The sequence below is a fragment of the Thamnophis sirtalis genome, unplaced genomic scaffold (genome assembly GCF_051295495.1).
Source record: "Thamnophis sirtalis isolate CommonGarterSnake01/CBP01778 unplaced genomic scaffold, rThaSir2_p1.2 scaffold_8, whole genome shotgun sequence".
NCBI lineage: Eukaryota > Metazoa > Chordata > Lepidosauria > Squamata > Natricidae > Thamnophis > Thamnophis sirtalis.
Genome location: NW_028261388.1, coordinates 35,867,449 through 35,883,147, shown reverse-complemented (window position 1 = coordinate 35,883,147; position 15,699 = coordinate 35,867,449). Strand labels below are relative to the sequence as shown.

Genomic DNA, 15,699 nt, shown 5'->3' with positions numbered 1-15,699 from the left:
TCAAAATCATCTGTTTTATAATATATAAGTAATTGGTCCAAATGGCTATTGATAACCAAATTATTCTTTGATTAAGCTAAACATTTGGTAAGTGTATTCAGAAGAAAGTATGGTAGTGGGGTTGAGCATAAATCAGCAAAATTTAAAGGGGTACTTAAAAAAAAAACCTTATAATAGATCAGGCCTTTGTCTACATGTGAAAAACTGGCTTTCAAGAGTTGAAGGCAGAATATGACTGGAACCAATAAACATCATACTTCCCACCAATGTCCTGCTTTGATTGTCCAAATTCTTCCTCTGATGCTACAGCTTTTTCTGGAATGATTTTTCTTGGATTGGGGATCTTCCTTCTTCTTAGGTTACAATTCTGATTCTAATTTAGGACACTTTTTGCCCAATCACATTTGATCAGCTAAACCATGTGTCTCTCTCTATGTCTGTATATTGGCAAATCATATTCACTCTCCTTTTAAAACATTTATTTCAGAGAGCATAGAGATACTGCAAAAGAGATATCCAGCCTACATCTTTGCAGTTATTCATCCCATTTTATTTTTATTTTTAGAAGACGAAAGTAGGATAGAGTAGAGAAGAAAAGGACTGAGAAGTTATAGGCAGTTCAATAAGACAAGGGTACAGAAAATAACAAATTGCAAATAAATACAGAAAAATAGTCTTTGCATAGTTCGAAAATGAACATCATATGGTGTCAGCGTGCTATGTGAACTAACACGCAACAAGCACACAGATCCACAATTTCAGTTGAAAGATTGTGTGTATGTGTGCACATGTATATATTTGCATACACACACCCACACACATACATAAGCTTAGAGAAAAAACCTAGAAGCAGATCTCAGCATGAACATTAATGAGCTATGTGGTTTTCAGTCAGCCATGCTACCAAGTGGGTGTGAGAAGTTAAAGGTGGTTTTAAACTATATGATCTGTCTTGGCATTCCGTATCCTGTCATCCCTGACTGGGATGCTCCCTTGTTACTTCCCATTTGAAGACCGATGACATTCTGTCCTTGGCGAAGCTGCTCTTCAGAAAATCCTCGCTGGTTCCTCTGTGCTTTCCTGTGAAAATGATTCTGTTTTAAAAGTGACAGGTTTGTTTTGCTTTAAATTCTCAAATGTTTTTTTTAATCAGATTGACTGCCCCTGTGTTTTTCTATAGTATAAGGTTAGTACTGTCCTAATTTTGAGAACATGAGCTATTTTGTAAAACAAGAAGAGGTTTCTAACACTGAATTCCCCCTTCTGAAGCTGTAGGTGTGTCATAAGATAATGGAATCTTTCTGAGGGTAGGGGAGGTCAGGGGCTTGAAGTATGAATATCTTTCTATATCAGAGATTCAGACATTCATGCTTTCTAAAACTCTATTTCCTGAACATATTTAGCCATTGTGGGGAAAAAAGAATAGTTAGGACTCGAAAAAAAATGCATTACTTTGCATTTCTTGTCCTTCAAAAAAATATTAAACACAAGGAGATAGAAAACATCTCAGTCAGTGGTGGTATTCAGCCGGTTCAGACCGGTTCAGGTGAATCGGTAGCAGCGATTTACAGGTGGCGGGGAAACCAGTAGCAGTGACTTGTGGGTGGGCCCGCCAACCCACCCCGGCACTATGCCATCCTATTTAGCTAAGTTTTCTAAGCCGCGCACATGCGTGTGAGCCACACATGCGAGCAAAGCACATGCCATGTGCATGCACTGAAGGTGTGCAAGCGCTCACACGTTCAGTGCATGGTGATCTGGTGGTAAGATTATGTGAAATCCACCTGTGATCTCAGCCAATATGGCATGTTGAAAGTAGCATTAATTACAGTGATATTTAAAGTATTTCATCACCATCCAACAAACGATACAGCTCCCCCTTGGAACCTAGTAGGTGCCTTGGCCTCATTCAAAACAATTTTTAAAAAATTCAAAATTATTACCAAATAAGGATTTATAGTGGATGGATACTACTCACTCCTATATAGGAGTAATCTCATTCAGCATCTCAATACCAGAGAACTAAATCAACCTGGTATTTTGCTACATATAGATAAGTCATATTTGAGAAAGAGTAGAAATATTGTTAATAGCAAAATAGCAAATCATTCAGCCACTTTCTTGGTAGTAATGATTTTATGTTATCTGGCCACCATCCAGAAAAACACTTAGATAGATGTTCTGCTTTATTAAGATGAGAGCGTGCAAGATTAAGCACTATTTCTCCAGAGGTTGATGTTACAAAATGTATCAAATATCAGTTTGGGAAAATTGCTTCAGGAACTGTTAGGCAGCTTTCTTAAATATATGTTCATTTATCAACAATCAAGAAATAGAGCAAAATTCTGAGGAAATATAGTTTCAGAACTGTCTTAGGAGATAGTAATGGATTGCAAATTATGTTTCATATTTCTGTTAATGCTTTGAAAATTGCTGCTACAGATATCTGAGTCATTGCTGTGACTCAAACACTTTAAGCAAGACATACTACCCTATCTACTAGTGGCACAAGCAAGAGAAGACTCCTTGATACACAAATTATATACTGGGGTGGGCAAGCATTGGATAGTAGAGGGCTCATCTAATGTTTTTAGGATGAGTTCTGCATTGTCAGGGAAGAGACAAAATAAATGGGGCCATATCACATAATTGAGGGTGGTGCAATGGCTCAGCGGTTAAGACGCTGGGTTTTTCAGCTGGAAAGCTGACAGTCCAAGTTAAAGACGAGCACCACATGACGGGGTGAGCTTCCATTCTCTCCCTGGTTGCTGCCAATCTAGCAGTTTGAAAGCAAGTAAATGGGCATAGATAAATTTGATAACTTTGGTGATAAGGTAACAGCACAGATGATATTAAGATGGCCACATGACCACAGAAATGTCTTCAGACAGTGCTGGCTCAATGGCCTTGGAATGATATGAGCACTGCCCCCTATAGTTAGCAGCAGTGACATGCGGTCATGCGGTTTATGGCTGGTGAGGCAGTGCTCTCCCCCGACACCCCACTGGCATTTTCTTTCGCCCACCTGAGCCTAAAGCAATTTCTTTCGCCAACCTGTGCTCGCGGCAGAGCTCAGGCGGGCTGCCACAAGCTCAGGTGGGTGAAAGAAAGTGGTTTAGTCAGTGAAGCACTTTCTTTAGCCCACCTGAGCCTAAAGCACTTTCTTTTGCCCGCCTGTGCTCGCGGCAGAGCTTAGGCGGGCTGCCACGAGCTCAGGTGGGTGAAAGAAAGTGCTTTAGTCAGTGGGGTGTTGGGGGAGAGGAGAGAATGCCTGAGCATTGCATTTATTAAAGAAAAAAGGAAAAAGGGAAATTTGAAGGAAAAGAGGGAGTGGGGGTGGGGTGGGGGGCATCAGAAATGGAGAAAGAGAGGAGGAAGAGGGAGTGTGATGCTGCAGATTTAAACAGAACGACAGAGTTAAAGCCTCTAAAAAATGCGCCCTCTACTATGAGGCAGGAGAACTGCGTGCCTCAACTACCTCAGGATTTTTCAGGCTTTTAACCCTTGCTTAACTCTGCTCGAACGCCTAAAAAGACAGACTAGATGAGGCATACAGTTCTCCTGCTTCATAGTAGAGGGCACTTTTTAGAGGCTTTTTTAAACAGGCAGTCATTCACGGTGTGGCAGCAGCTAGCTAGCCTAACCTCAGCACTCGCCTTTTCCCGTTTAGATTTTTTTTCCTTTTCATGCTTGACAGTGGTGAGGCTGTGCCTCCCCTGGCTCCCCTGACTGCACGTCACTGGTTAGCAGTGACTAGTGGAATCAAAACTGCAGGGATTCCTTTACCTTTAAAAAGAAATAAAAATCACATACTTGGAATAGGGAAGGATTTGGAATAGTTTTTATTCTTTCCCCTTTTTTAAAAGCTACGTATGCTATTAGAATTTATACTAAAAGTTTACATATTTCCTGTCTGAAAATAGTGGGATTCTATGCTTTTCATTTTCAATAGTTTTAGGTCAGAGGTGTCAAACTCAAGGTCCAGGGGCCAGATCCAGCTTACGGGGTGCTTAGATCACCCTGGAAACAGCGAAGAACCACCCTGAAATGCCTCTGACAGCAAAAAAGGAGCTTGGAAGGACTTTGTGCAACCCTCCTGAGCTCCATTACTGCTTGCAGAGGTTTGCAGGAGGCCATTGCAGCCTAAAATGGAGCTCGCAAGGACCGCGGGTGGCACTCCCAAGCTTCGTTTTTACTGGCAGAGGGTTGCAGGAGGTCATCATAACAAAAGACAGAGCTGGCAGAGCGTTTGGGCTACCACAGGTGCCCCCAACATGAGTTACATTGAGCTGGCCATGCCCACCCCAGCCCCCCAAGGTCAAACATAACCCTGAGGCGGCCCTCAATGAAATCGAGTTTGACACCCCTGCTCTAAGTCAATAAGCAAAGGAATTTACTCCTGGGTAGACCATTCTTCATCAACATAATTCATTATTATAAATGGAATATTTTTCAATATCTATTCTAAAGAGATCGTTAACTCTTTAATTAACAGCTGAATAGGGCCAATATTAAGGTGTCTCGCTTTAAAAAACACATTTTCTTCTGTCTAAGATTTGTTTTTGATTAAACAAATGCACATTTGTTTTTCGTTCACATTTAGTCTATGTTTGAAAAATAGAAACAACAAACATATTCTTACCTGTGAAACCAGGAGGGATCCCCTTTGTAACATCCATCATCCCTTGTAACAGCTTCACTGCCTAAAGCCATTAGAGTCCTTTGCACGGCAGCCATGTCTTTTCCTAAAAAGAATTATTCATTTGTTATTGTTAAATTGTTTGGTTGTACTTCAGCAGCATTACGTAGACACCTGTTTAACCTCAAAATCCCCAGAGCTTTTATTATTACATTATGTTTTCTGTTTTTATTCTGGTCTCAAGTGAATTTTCCTTGACAGAACTCTTCCTACTTTTAGCTTGCAACCTGCTGGATGACTGTCAGTGTATCACTATAAAAAGTTTTAGAGATTTAGGAAACCTGACCATATGTTTGAACTCTATGTTATTGTATTAGAGCATGCTAGCTGGAGAATTCTGGAAGTTGAAGTCCATAAGTCTTAAAGTTCTCAAGTTTGGACACCCCTGTATTAGAGGCTACACTTTTCCGTAAACTATATCTTTCTAATCGGGTTTGGCAAATTTTTGTGAGGAAAAAAATTGAAAGTAGCTTTTGGGGGTGGGAGTTAGGATTTTTTCCCCCTATTCTAACTACCAATAAATGAAGTAAAATACGAGACCCAGAAATAAATCAATGGTTTGCTGCAAGTTTCACCAGCATAAGCTGCATATAGGCTCCAAAATATGATATTATGAGGGAATACAGCTCATTCATGTTCAGGCTATTTTCTATCTATGTCTTTTATAACTCACTGGCCTTCCTCCAATATAGATATATCAGACTTTTGTTGATTCTCGCTGGACTCTTCTTATGTCAAGCACTTTGTTTTTTCTTTCAGTCTCCAGCTAGTTCTTTTAAACCTCCCTCAATTCCCCCCCCCCCCCAAATTTGAACATATATGGAGCAGGAGGGAGAAAGGTTGCACAGGATAGAAGTAAAAGAATGTTGGTTCTGCCTCACTCTATTATCTTTCTTGTCAGCTTCATGTGTCTATCTGTGCAGGGCTTCTCATGCTAGCTAACTGGGGAGTTTTGGAAGTCCACACACCTGTATCATAAACACTGGTATAGAGAATCACTCTAAAGTAATTCCAAAGCAGTGGTGGGTTGCAGGCAGTACGCCCCGGTACAGGCATACCGGAGCCTGCCGGAGCATTGGATACCATACTAGTACGATGCTCCAGAGGGCCCACCTGCCCGCCTGAGCTCCTTACTGGTCTTTTAAATCTTTGGCGCTTCTGCGCATGTGCATGGTGAGTACAGCACTTGTGTGACGCTCCAATGAGCAGCTAGAGTGTTGCGGAGGCGCGCGGAAGTGGTAAGATGCATCCACGTCCATGTGGATTATGGTGGGCCCGTTTCAACCGTACCAGTTGGAACGGAATCCAGAACCCACCATTGTCCCAAAGGTACTTCTTCAAGAGGCAACTGGGCTTTCTGATATTCTTTCATACTCCCACACCATTTGAAGCGTGTTCATCCCAAAGGGCATAGCTAAATGCATATGGAGATTCTCAGTAAATGAGAAAGTCCAGTTGCCCATTGAAAAAGCACCTTTGGGCCAACCATGACCTGGATGACTGAAAATCTCCATAGATACTTTAGAGCAGGGTGTCAAACTCACATTGTCATGTCGTAACATGATGTGGCCATCACTTTTTTCCCTTTGCTAAACTGGGGGTGGGGGTGGCCAGTGCATAATGCATCCGGCCCCACAGACTGTGAGTTTGATATCCCTGCTCTACAGGGCAGCCCTGTAATTCCAGACATTTAAATTATGTGAAGCATCTCTGCAGATGCAGGAAGTTTTACTTTATAGATAAATCATCCTTTGCACATAGAAGGCAGTATGATGGACTATAGCATTATTTTCATTTTCATTCTCAACACCACCACTCTTTGCATTGACAATTTACACTCAGAGATCTGCTGAAGGAAGCTTTAGATATGTAAAGCTAATATTAACTTCAGCAGCCAAATACTGAACACCAATGAGTTAAAACTCCCTCTACATTTACAAAGCCACACCATCTGTCAAACCCTAGGTGACAAGACAACATAAAAAAATCACAGAAAAGAATCCACAGATGTTAAGTTCTCATGGCCTACGCTAACAGTAACATCTTTTCAAAAGTTGCCCAGCACTGTTTTCAGAGCAGTCCAGTGGTGGGTTTCTGCTGGTTCGCACCGGACCGGGAGAACCGGATGGTGAAATTTACCGATCCAGTGAGAGGAGGTTCGACCGGTGGACCCAGAAATAACTTCCAGAACGCCTTCCCCGGCCTTGTCGCTCCTCGCTCACCCCCGCCCATCTGGAAGCCGCTCCATCACTCACTCCCCCCACTCGTCCGCACTATCCTAGCCCAATTTGGTGTCAAGTCCCATACCTGGGAGTGGAGGTAGTAAACGGAGAAGCATGGAGAAGTCCAGCAGCACAATCCACCAGACAGCAGCAGCAAGCTCAGGAGTTTTCTCCTGGATTCCTCTCTGTCATGCCTCCTCCGAACTCCCGAAGTTCTTTCTCCAGAGTGTGATAGCTTTCTACTGGATTCCCCTGTTTTGCCTCCTCTGTTCTCCCAAAGTTCTTTCCCCAGTGTGTGATAGCTTTCTACTGGATTCCCCTCTGTCTTGCCTCCACCAGTCTCCCAAAGTTCTTTCCCCAACGTGTGATAGCTTTCTATTGGATTCCCCTCTGTCCTGCCTTCTCCGATCTCCCTAATTTTGGCCCTTAATCCTCCAGTTGTCTATTTTTGGGAGGTTTTCCCCTCTCTTTCCCCCCCCTTCATAGGAGTCCCCCAAAAAATTGCCACATGGCTTGGGGGTGGTGGCCATGTGACTGAGTGTGCATGAGTGATGTCAAATCGGCCATACCTGCCCAGTCACATGACTGCCAAGCCACACCCACAAAATAGGCCACATCCACAAAATAGGTTCTAAAAATTTTTGAAACCCACCACTGGAGAAGTCCTTATTTTGTTCATAAGCAGCTACTTATGAACAAAGATAGAGTGATTAAATTGACAAAGGCCACAGAAAAGTTAATATTAAAGGGGGTTGTGAGTCACAGAGCCTTGGCTCATTGTAATAAGGAGCATCTGTTAATTCCATGACAATAGCACCTTTTTAAAGTTGCTTTTAAAAGCCACATTTTTAAAATTACTGTTTGTAGTTATTGAGGGCTACATGGGTGAAGTAAAAAATGCAATGATAACATCCATAAGGCAATCAGAGGTTTTAGAAACCATTTTTTCACCTTTTTGTTCCCATTAACTTTTAAAGTAACTTTAAATGTATTGAAAGATGCTGATCCCAGGAGCATAGATCTCAGGCCACTTCCTTTTAAGTGATAGTCAAAACAAAGGAAAAGGAAATCTGAGATAAACACTTTATGATAATGTGATATTCTAATAATGGAAAGACTGAAGCAGAAGTGTTTGACTAAGGGCAAGCTGGAAGGAGAAGGTTAACATTCTACAGGCCTTGATTTTATGCCATGTTCATAGGTGGTGGGAGTTTAAAAACAGAAGTATTTAGTCCAGTTTGCATTGGAAGAGAAAGGCTTAAAAAAAATTAAGTACTACCTTTTAACAATTAGCATTAGATGAAGGAAATGGGGAATCAAAAATATTTTTCTACCCTCACATCCATTCTGCTACTTTTATGATAACCTTTGAAATGAAATCTCAAAGGCTTCAATATCAGAACCCTCTTAAAAAGGACTTGGGCCAGAAAATGAAACCTTAATATTTCACAATATTATGATGTCTTTCAATTTAAAAATGAACATGTTTACATGTTTAATGAGAATGCCCTAAAATAAATAATTTTGAAATAAATTGAGTAATTAGCAGCATTGCATATAACATCTATGGAACAAATAAAACCTAAACCAAGGTGTATCCAATTTTATTTAGAACAGAATCTTTTGAAAATGAAATATGGCATCTTTTAAAGTTCTATTAATAAAGATAATGATAGGCTTCTTAGGTCTATTGGATATTCTGGCAAAATACTTAATTTGTTAATTTGATGCCCAAGGTCCTCTGTCGCGTTTCTTTTTATGAGATTTATTTATTTATTTTTCATATTTCTAAACCTCCCTTTCCCTTAAAGAGTGGCTCTGGGCATTATGCATTATAATATAACTGATAAATAAAAACAACATATAAAAATTAACTTTAGAAATGAAAAATTAAATTAGGTTAAAAATGTCAAAATTATAAAATAATGACAATTAAACAACAAAAGGCTAGGAATTCTAAGATTGTCATTTAACATTGGATTATTACAGGCCAGAGGGGCTCTCAAGGGACTAGGCAGCCCCACGGCAAACTAAGGATTTATTTTTTTTAATGTAGAAATAATATTTATAAGGTATTACATAATAACTTAATTTTGTATGCTAGTTTCCCTCCCACATACATACACCTTCTGTAATTTTAGGGCATGCTGATCTATATAGAACTGTTTTAGTAATTCAAAAGAATAGAAGCCAACTATGACTTGATAAACAAGAATCACTTTCATTACTTTGGTGGGACAATCACAATACAAAATCCTGCTTCCCAATTTGGGGACAAGTTTGGTGTCTTAATGAGCATGAAGGATTTTTGAGAAATGTTATCTACATTTAGTTATTCATTATTTGCACCATTTGAAAAGACATAATATATCAGATGAACATATTTGCCAGTTTTTGCTCAAGAGTACTATGCTTGAGTATGTGCTTAAGCGTACTAATCATTTTTTTTCCTTCACAACAACACTGATATACTAGTCACTGTCACTAGAGCTTGGGTTTTTCTGTTCTTACTCCAAACCTTAGCATAATATAGATCTAAACTATGAGATCTGTAAATGGCTATCCAAGTAGGTAATCTCAGTGTAACCCATAGTATATATGTAAACCTTCTCCAACTTGGTGCTCTTCAGCTGTGAGAGCAGTACAGTTTCCAGAATTCCTCTTCTGTGAATGCAGCTATAAGTAACTGGACATTACCATTATTGGAAGGCTTCAATACCTTCATCCAGTTTCTGATCCAAGCTTCAAAAGAATGCTGTTTGAATTGTAAAGATCATTTCTCTTGGTCAAAATCCAGAATTTTCTCTCTATATTACTTGACAGTTTTTGATATGGGGATTACTGGCTCTTATCCTGCCTAACTTTTTCTTGGAAACATCTGAGATGTGATTAGTAAAGGAAAGCAAAGATTGCTTTATCATTTTCTCCTCAGAGCCAGTAGCCACATCCGGCAGGGCTTTTAGCAGGAGCTATTTCATTGCTTCCTGGCTATCATTATCAATTCACATCTAAAAAATTTTCCTTAGATACAAAAGTCCCTGTAAATAGGTTAGGCAAGCCTTCAGGCTCATAATTTAATTTAAAGCACAAAATAAATATAAAAGGGAAAGCAGAACTCCTACAGTTGCTGCACAAGACTAGGAAATGGAAGAGGAGAGGAAAAACAAATATAATAAGAATGGGCAATTGTTTTAAATGGAAAGTGCAAGAATTTATTTTGACTCATATACATGACTTTCATCAGAGTGCTCATAAAGGATACATATAAGGAAATATCAAATTCATCATTACAAGGGCAATATTATTAATTATATGGATTCTTCTAATACTAGAAAAAGAATTGTTGGGAAAAAAAACCTGAATTTAGGCACTGGACTAAATTATTAGAATATCAGAGAAGATATTAGTATTTTACTTCCATTAAACCAAGTATTTCCTGATGCTAAGAGGCATACAAGAAATGTTCCTTATTCCAAAATATAATAAAAAGAGGGGCAAATAAAGTTACTTTACCATTTTACTGAGAAAAATGTGGAGCAGTGACTGTGCATATGCTGTACATTCTCATTGGGATAGTCAGGAACAGCTTCTAAAACATTCTTGAGAGTTTGGTAAAAGATTAATCTGCTTTTTCAATTTAAAAAGAGTTGTCTTCTACCTGCTCTGCTGGGTTTCAAAACATCTTTTTGTAGGATTTACATAAATCAAAGTAGGTACTACTCTACTTGCATAAGGTCCATTTTCAGAAGAGAAATGACAACATACAAATTTGAAGCTTCACCCAATAGAAACTCAGTCTAAATTATTCTGACAATATTATTATTTGTCATGAGTTTTCTTTCATTCAAGAGAGTGGTTATTGTTCATGAGATGATTAATTTCATGTACTACAATCAATGTGAACTTCTCAAGTATGTTTTCCCAATCTGAAACTGAATCAATCCCATACTATGAATGTCCCAGGGGTGGACCCTGCCAGTTCTAACCTCTTCTATAGAAGAGGTTCCACAAATCTACAGTGCCGTTTAGAACCGGTTCCAGCTCCCTCCCCCTGCCTGTCTGCACATCATCAAGATGAAGAGCAAGAGGAGGAATTCTGGGAGTTGAAGTCCACAAGTCTTAAAGCTGTCAAGTTTGAACACCCCTGGGGTTTTTTCCCTAAAGGGTTAGGGGTGCAAGGATCTTGTAACTTGACAGCTTTAAGATTTGCGTGCTTCAAATGCCAGAGTTTCTGAGCCAACATTTTGGTTTCTAAGCAAGAGCGTTGTTAAGTGAGTTTCACCACATTTTACAAGTTGGCCATGCCCACCCAGTCACATGGGCGGCAAGCCACTCCTATCCGGTCACATGGCCGGCAAGCCACTCCCACCCAGTCACATGACTGGCAAGCCACTCCCACAAAGCAGGCCACACCTACAGAAGAGGTTCTAAAAAAAATTGAAACCCACCACTGGAATGTCCCCAACCAAATTTCACAAGGTTTTTAACAAATTTCTCCAAGTATACTCTTTCTATATGTATCTTTTTTAATGTATTGATTTAGGGAATGGGTTCCACTAATATAATTAATTTCTGTTTGGACTTTTTCCTAATATGTACATTTTAAAATTTCTGTGCATGTTTCCCGTACATGTAGGTTAAAATTAAATAATGAAATTCAGCAAGTATTATTAGTATACATACTAACTTTGTTCCAAGCTAAATATAGAAAATGCAAACTGGTTTAGGTTTACATTTAAATGAAAGCTAATTATATTTCACCATCCTTAAAATCAAAACTTCTTATTTTGATGAAATATTTGCTATAATATAACTTCTATTTGCTTAGTTTTGATGTGCTTCTGTAAAAAAAAACACCATATCTTTCACTTGGCTATAAGTACAAAATATTTCATTAAGTCTTGCATCAATATAGGTTTCAAGAGAAAATAAGGCATTACTGGAGAGAACAGCTTAAAGGCAATCCAAATTAGAAATAATTGTAATGGCATTTGGGAATTTTCTCCATAAAGAATTATATAGTGAATAGCAGGTTAAACAGTGTTACAATTTTAAAAAAAACACCTTTATTTATAAATAGGTTTATACCTTCCCATAAATCTACTGTCTGGAAGATATCTGTTGTTCGTACTCCATAGATTTCTGCAGCTTTCAAGAACTGAGAAATTTGTTCCATTTGTTTGAAAGCCATCTTTGATTCTGTGATTCTTGCAATAGGTTCTTTTCCCTTGGGATGAAGATTGTTTATTAACTTGCAGAGCAGCTGGGAGATTGACCATTAAAAGCAGAATTGAAAGAGACAAAATCAATTAATTCCACCAACTAAAGGCAACACAGTGTGTGTATATTACTCTGTTGATAACATAGATATCCTAATGCCACTTAGAAAGTGTCCCCTGGCTCCCTGCCCTTCAAATGAAATACATAATACAAACGTAAGTGTATGCTACTGACAGCATTTATTATGGATGCATTTGAGCCAAAGGCATTAAAAATGCTTGGCAAAGCTTCCCTTTCCACAGATAAAACATACATGGCTGTAATGAAGCAGGCAAAATCAAATTATTCACTTCAGATTATATAACAATTGATAGTCACATGGGAGAGCAAAACACAGCTTGAGCTCAAGTGTAAGTAGTATCAAGTAGTAAGCTGATAAAAACACAATCACTACATTTAATAATTTTGCCAAGTGTTTGGCAAATGAAAGCACCTTTGTGCCACTCTTTCAGTAAATGAATAAATTATCACTTAAAGACTTAGAATTGCTTATTCCTTGAAAAAAAAAAACAGAATTGTGGCATTTCATAAACATAACTAGCCCATTTTTAAGGAAGATAATACTATTAGGGAAAAGCTCAGGGTTATAAAGGAGCTGTAATTAACTATCAAAAATTGTAATTTATATTCCTCATATTGCATAACCATTGCTCCATCTGTCTCTGTACAGCTCTATACACTGTTTTTCATACTGTCCTCTGCTCATAAGAGCAATCACCTTCTATGTTTGAATTAGTTTATTGGAGTCTAGAGAAAGGCAGTTTACAGATGGAGATAATAATTGCTCTTAAATTAAACAAATCAAATGTACTTTGTGATCTCTGAAATATTACTTTGTTACTTATTGATTTTATAGGACATGCTACCTAATGAGGTCAGGAATGCATGCAAAAGTTAATTGATTATCTGATATATTTTTGAAATGATAGAAATTTAGGAACAAATGATATTATTCAAAAATGTTACATTTATAGATGTAATATCAGATTATTACTTACTATTCCGTCCATTAGCCATTTCTGAAAATGTTGTTTTCCAGGAGGGGGGTGCTCTATATTTTCACCACATTGTATAATAATCCAATCCACTAAACGACTTTCCAGTTCTAGATCATATTTTTGTTCAATCTTTTCTTGAACTTCTCGGCTTAAGCCATAGCTTGGTCCTCTATTGGCCATCTCTAGGAAGAAAGGAGAAAAAACAACACATTAACCTTTAAAAGCTACGAATTACCTATCAACTATTATTAAACATCTTACTAAAGATAAAGATAACATCAAAACATCTTTAAAAAGGGGAGTGAGCCTTTTTAAAAAAACAAAAGCATTCCAAAACAAGCTCTCACGATGGTAAGAGTTTGTGAATGTTTGCTATTACAGTGCATATTTTAAATTTCCACATACAATTCCATCAGCATTAGAAGTTGCTAATTGTATTTCAGATTAACGTTGCAAATTCAAAGTTCTCTCTTTAATGAACAAAAAGCAAGCCACCAAAGCCAGAAGTATAAAAAGCATTCCTACAGAACAATTTAGAAGATCCCTTCAGCGAGGCACGTGAAGATTTTTTTCAGCAATTAACTATATCCAAAACCCGAATCCAAATCAAAGGAAGAAATCTTGATCAAATTTAAGACGAGACAAAGGCAGCTGTGATGCTCTGCTGGTTGTGGTGCTGCTGCTGTGGAAGCATTGTGGTTCGGAGGGGGTTGTATTGATTTGATTTCCCTCACAGTCGAGTAGGGTCAAAGCAGGGGCGTTGCTAAGAGCTATTAAAGAGGCACTCCTATTCCCTCATAGTCAGAGAAGGAGTCCTATTCAACTCAATCAGCTGCAACCAGCTTCTCTGCGCACACTTCCGCTGCTGTCAGACTGTTATTCTGTGCAATGCTCTTATGCTGCAGCAGTTGTCATAGCACCCAAGAACTTAGCTGTTTAAAATACTCTCAGAATCACAGACAACAGTGGAATTTTATTAAACTAAAGACAATCCTGCGCCTATAGCAATGATGTAAAATCTGGAAATGTGGAGGCTGAGTAGAGGGGCATCTGATAGTTGTGAAAAGATGCACAGAATTTTTTTTTTAAAAAAAAACTTCCGCTCCTAAATAATATGCTATAAAAAAACTAGATTTTTCAGCATCCCATCCCAAACCAATAGATCTGCAATGCAGAGCAGAAAGCTTCAAATTCTAAAGCATTATAACTTTCCAAATCCCTGCCAAATCGCAGCTGTTATTTGCTGAACTGCACTTAATAAGCAAATGGAGATAATATGGATTTTTCAGGACTTGCCCAAGTGATTATGCTTTCTTGGATAGAACAGTAAATTATACCATGTAAGCCTCAGTTGATATATAATGAATGGATGAATTTAACCATTTGTTATTCTACATTGATTGTATTTCTCTGGAAAGAAAGTTAATCTCCTGCAAATATTAACTTTTTGAGGTTGGGACATTATTTTCCCTAATGTAAGACAAGCTTTGTGTGCAAATCACTATGAAGGGACATGACGGTGCAGCACATAGCATTGATTGTCCTTTTCTTTGAGGACATTAAGTCAAGGCTCTCTTGGAAAAGCTCAGGCTTTATTCATAATGTAGCCTTTCTAAGGGAGGCTTTTTGGGTCTGCACCATTTCAGACAGAAAGTTCTTTTGAATATCCCTTTTTATAAAACAAGCTTACGAAAAGAGCACTTTTTAATGTTAATTTTTGCATGCCTGAGGATTATTATTTTTTTCTCCAGCGGAGAGGAAACTTATTCGTCCAGTTACTTGCAAACAGCCAAGAGGTATTGTCCGTCATCAAAAAAAGAAGAATGCTGACATTTTCATCTCTCTCGGGGCCCATCCTTTAAACGTCATCAAAACACAAACTGTTTAGGCTGAAAAGCTAAGTACAGTTGCATAGTCGGAAGCTTTCATTGGAATAAATGTACAACCTAAAATACTTCTTTATTTCAATGTAAATTCTTCACAGTCCCTGTAATAAAAAAAGGAAAGCAGATTCCATCATGCTAATTAAGACATTTGGATAGTCAACATTTCTTTTCACGTTACCCCCCCTCCTTTGTTATTGAGTTCTGATGCAAATAATGATCTCACTGCTTTATATAAATCTCAGATTTCCCTGGACTTGAATACATGAAAAATTCAGTAGGTGACCTCATTTTCCTGTCAGTCTTCTATACTGTGCACTGATTTATTTTTATTTTTCAAAGGCTGAAATCTACTTCTCTTAGGGGCTATCTCCCTGCATCCGGTATGCTGTGGGTATTAAATAGTGTCTGAGAAAAATGATTTTTTTAAAAATTTAAATTTCCAATGAATATGGTCAAACAGTTTGACTTTCATTATTCTAGAACAGAAAACATTTAAACAATATTTATGATTCATAATCAGTTTAAACAAAACACCAGAAACAAGATTTTAGCACATAGCTCTTTATTTGAAGTCCTTTATAGCTTCCATGGCAACAACTACAGAAGCTAAAAGC

General features: G+C 38.2%; 1 protein-coding gene across 3 annotated transcripts; it reads right to left on the bottom strand.

Annotated features, from left to right (window-relative positions):
• Positions 1-528: 528 nt before the first annotated feature.
• Positions 529-14,069, bottom strand: TAGLN3 (transgelin 3). 3 transcript variants are annotated; one of them, XM_087721450.1, is made up of 5 exons: positions 13,725-14,069; positions 13,200-13,381; positions 12,010-12,184; positions 4,643-4,745; positions 529-1,094 (listed from the first exon to the last, which is right to left on the bottom strand). In XM_087721450.1, exons 2-5 carry the CDS (start codon positions 13,377-13,379, stop codon positions 971-973), a joined length of 582 nt encoding a protein of 193 aa, XP_087577576.1. In that variant the 5' UTR covers positions 13,380-13,381; positions 13,725-14,069; the 3' UTR covers positions 529-970. The 3 variants fall into 3 exon arrangements, with proteins under 3 accessions (XP_087577576.1, XP_087577578.1, XP_013928382.2); XM_087721452.1 differs by having other exon boundaries at positions 529-1,080; positions 12,010-12,148; positions 13,725-14,068; XM_014072907.2 differs by having other exon boundaries at positions 529-1,080; positions 13,725-14,066.
• Between the last annotated feature and the right edge of the window lie 1,630 nt (positions 14,070-15,699).

What these genes read in the sequence shown, in the direction of transcription:
- TAGLN3 (XM_014072907.2), bottom strand. Translation starts at nt 13,379, where the DNA reads ATGGCCAATAGAGGACCAAGCTATGGCTTAAGCCGAGAAGTTCAAGAA. An exon ending in AATGGCTAATGGACGGAATA is followed by an intron (nt 12,185 to 13,199) that starts GTAAGTAATAAT and finishes TCAATCTCCCAG; the next exon opens with CTGCTCTGCAAGTTAATAAA. An exon ending in GATCCCTCCTGGTTTCACAG is followed by an intron (nt 1,081 to 4,642) that starts GTAAGAATATGT and finishes TCATTTTCACAG; the next exon opens with GAAAGCACAGAGGAACCAGC.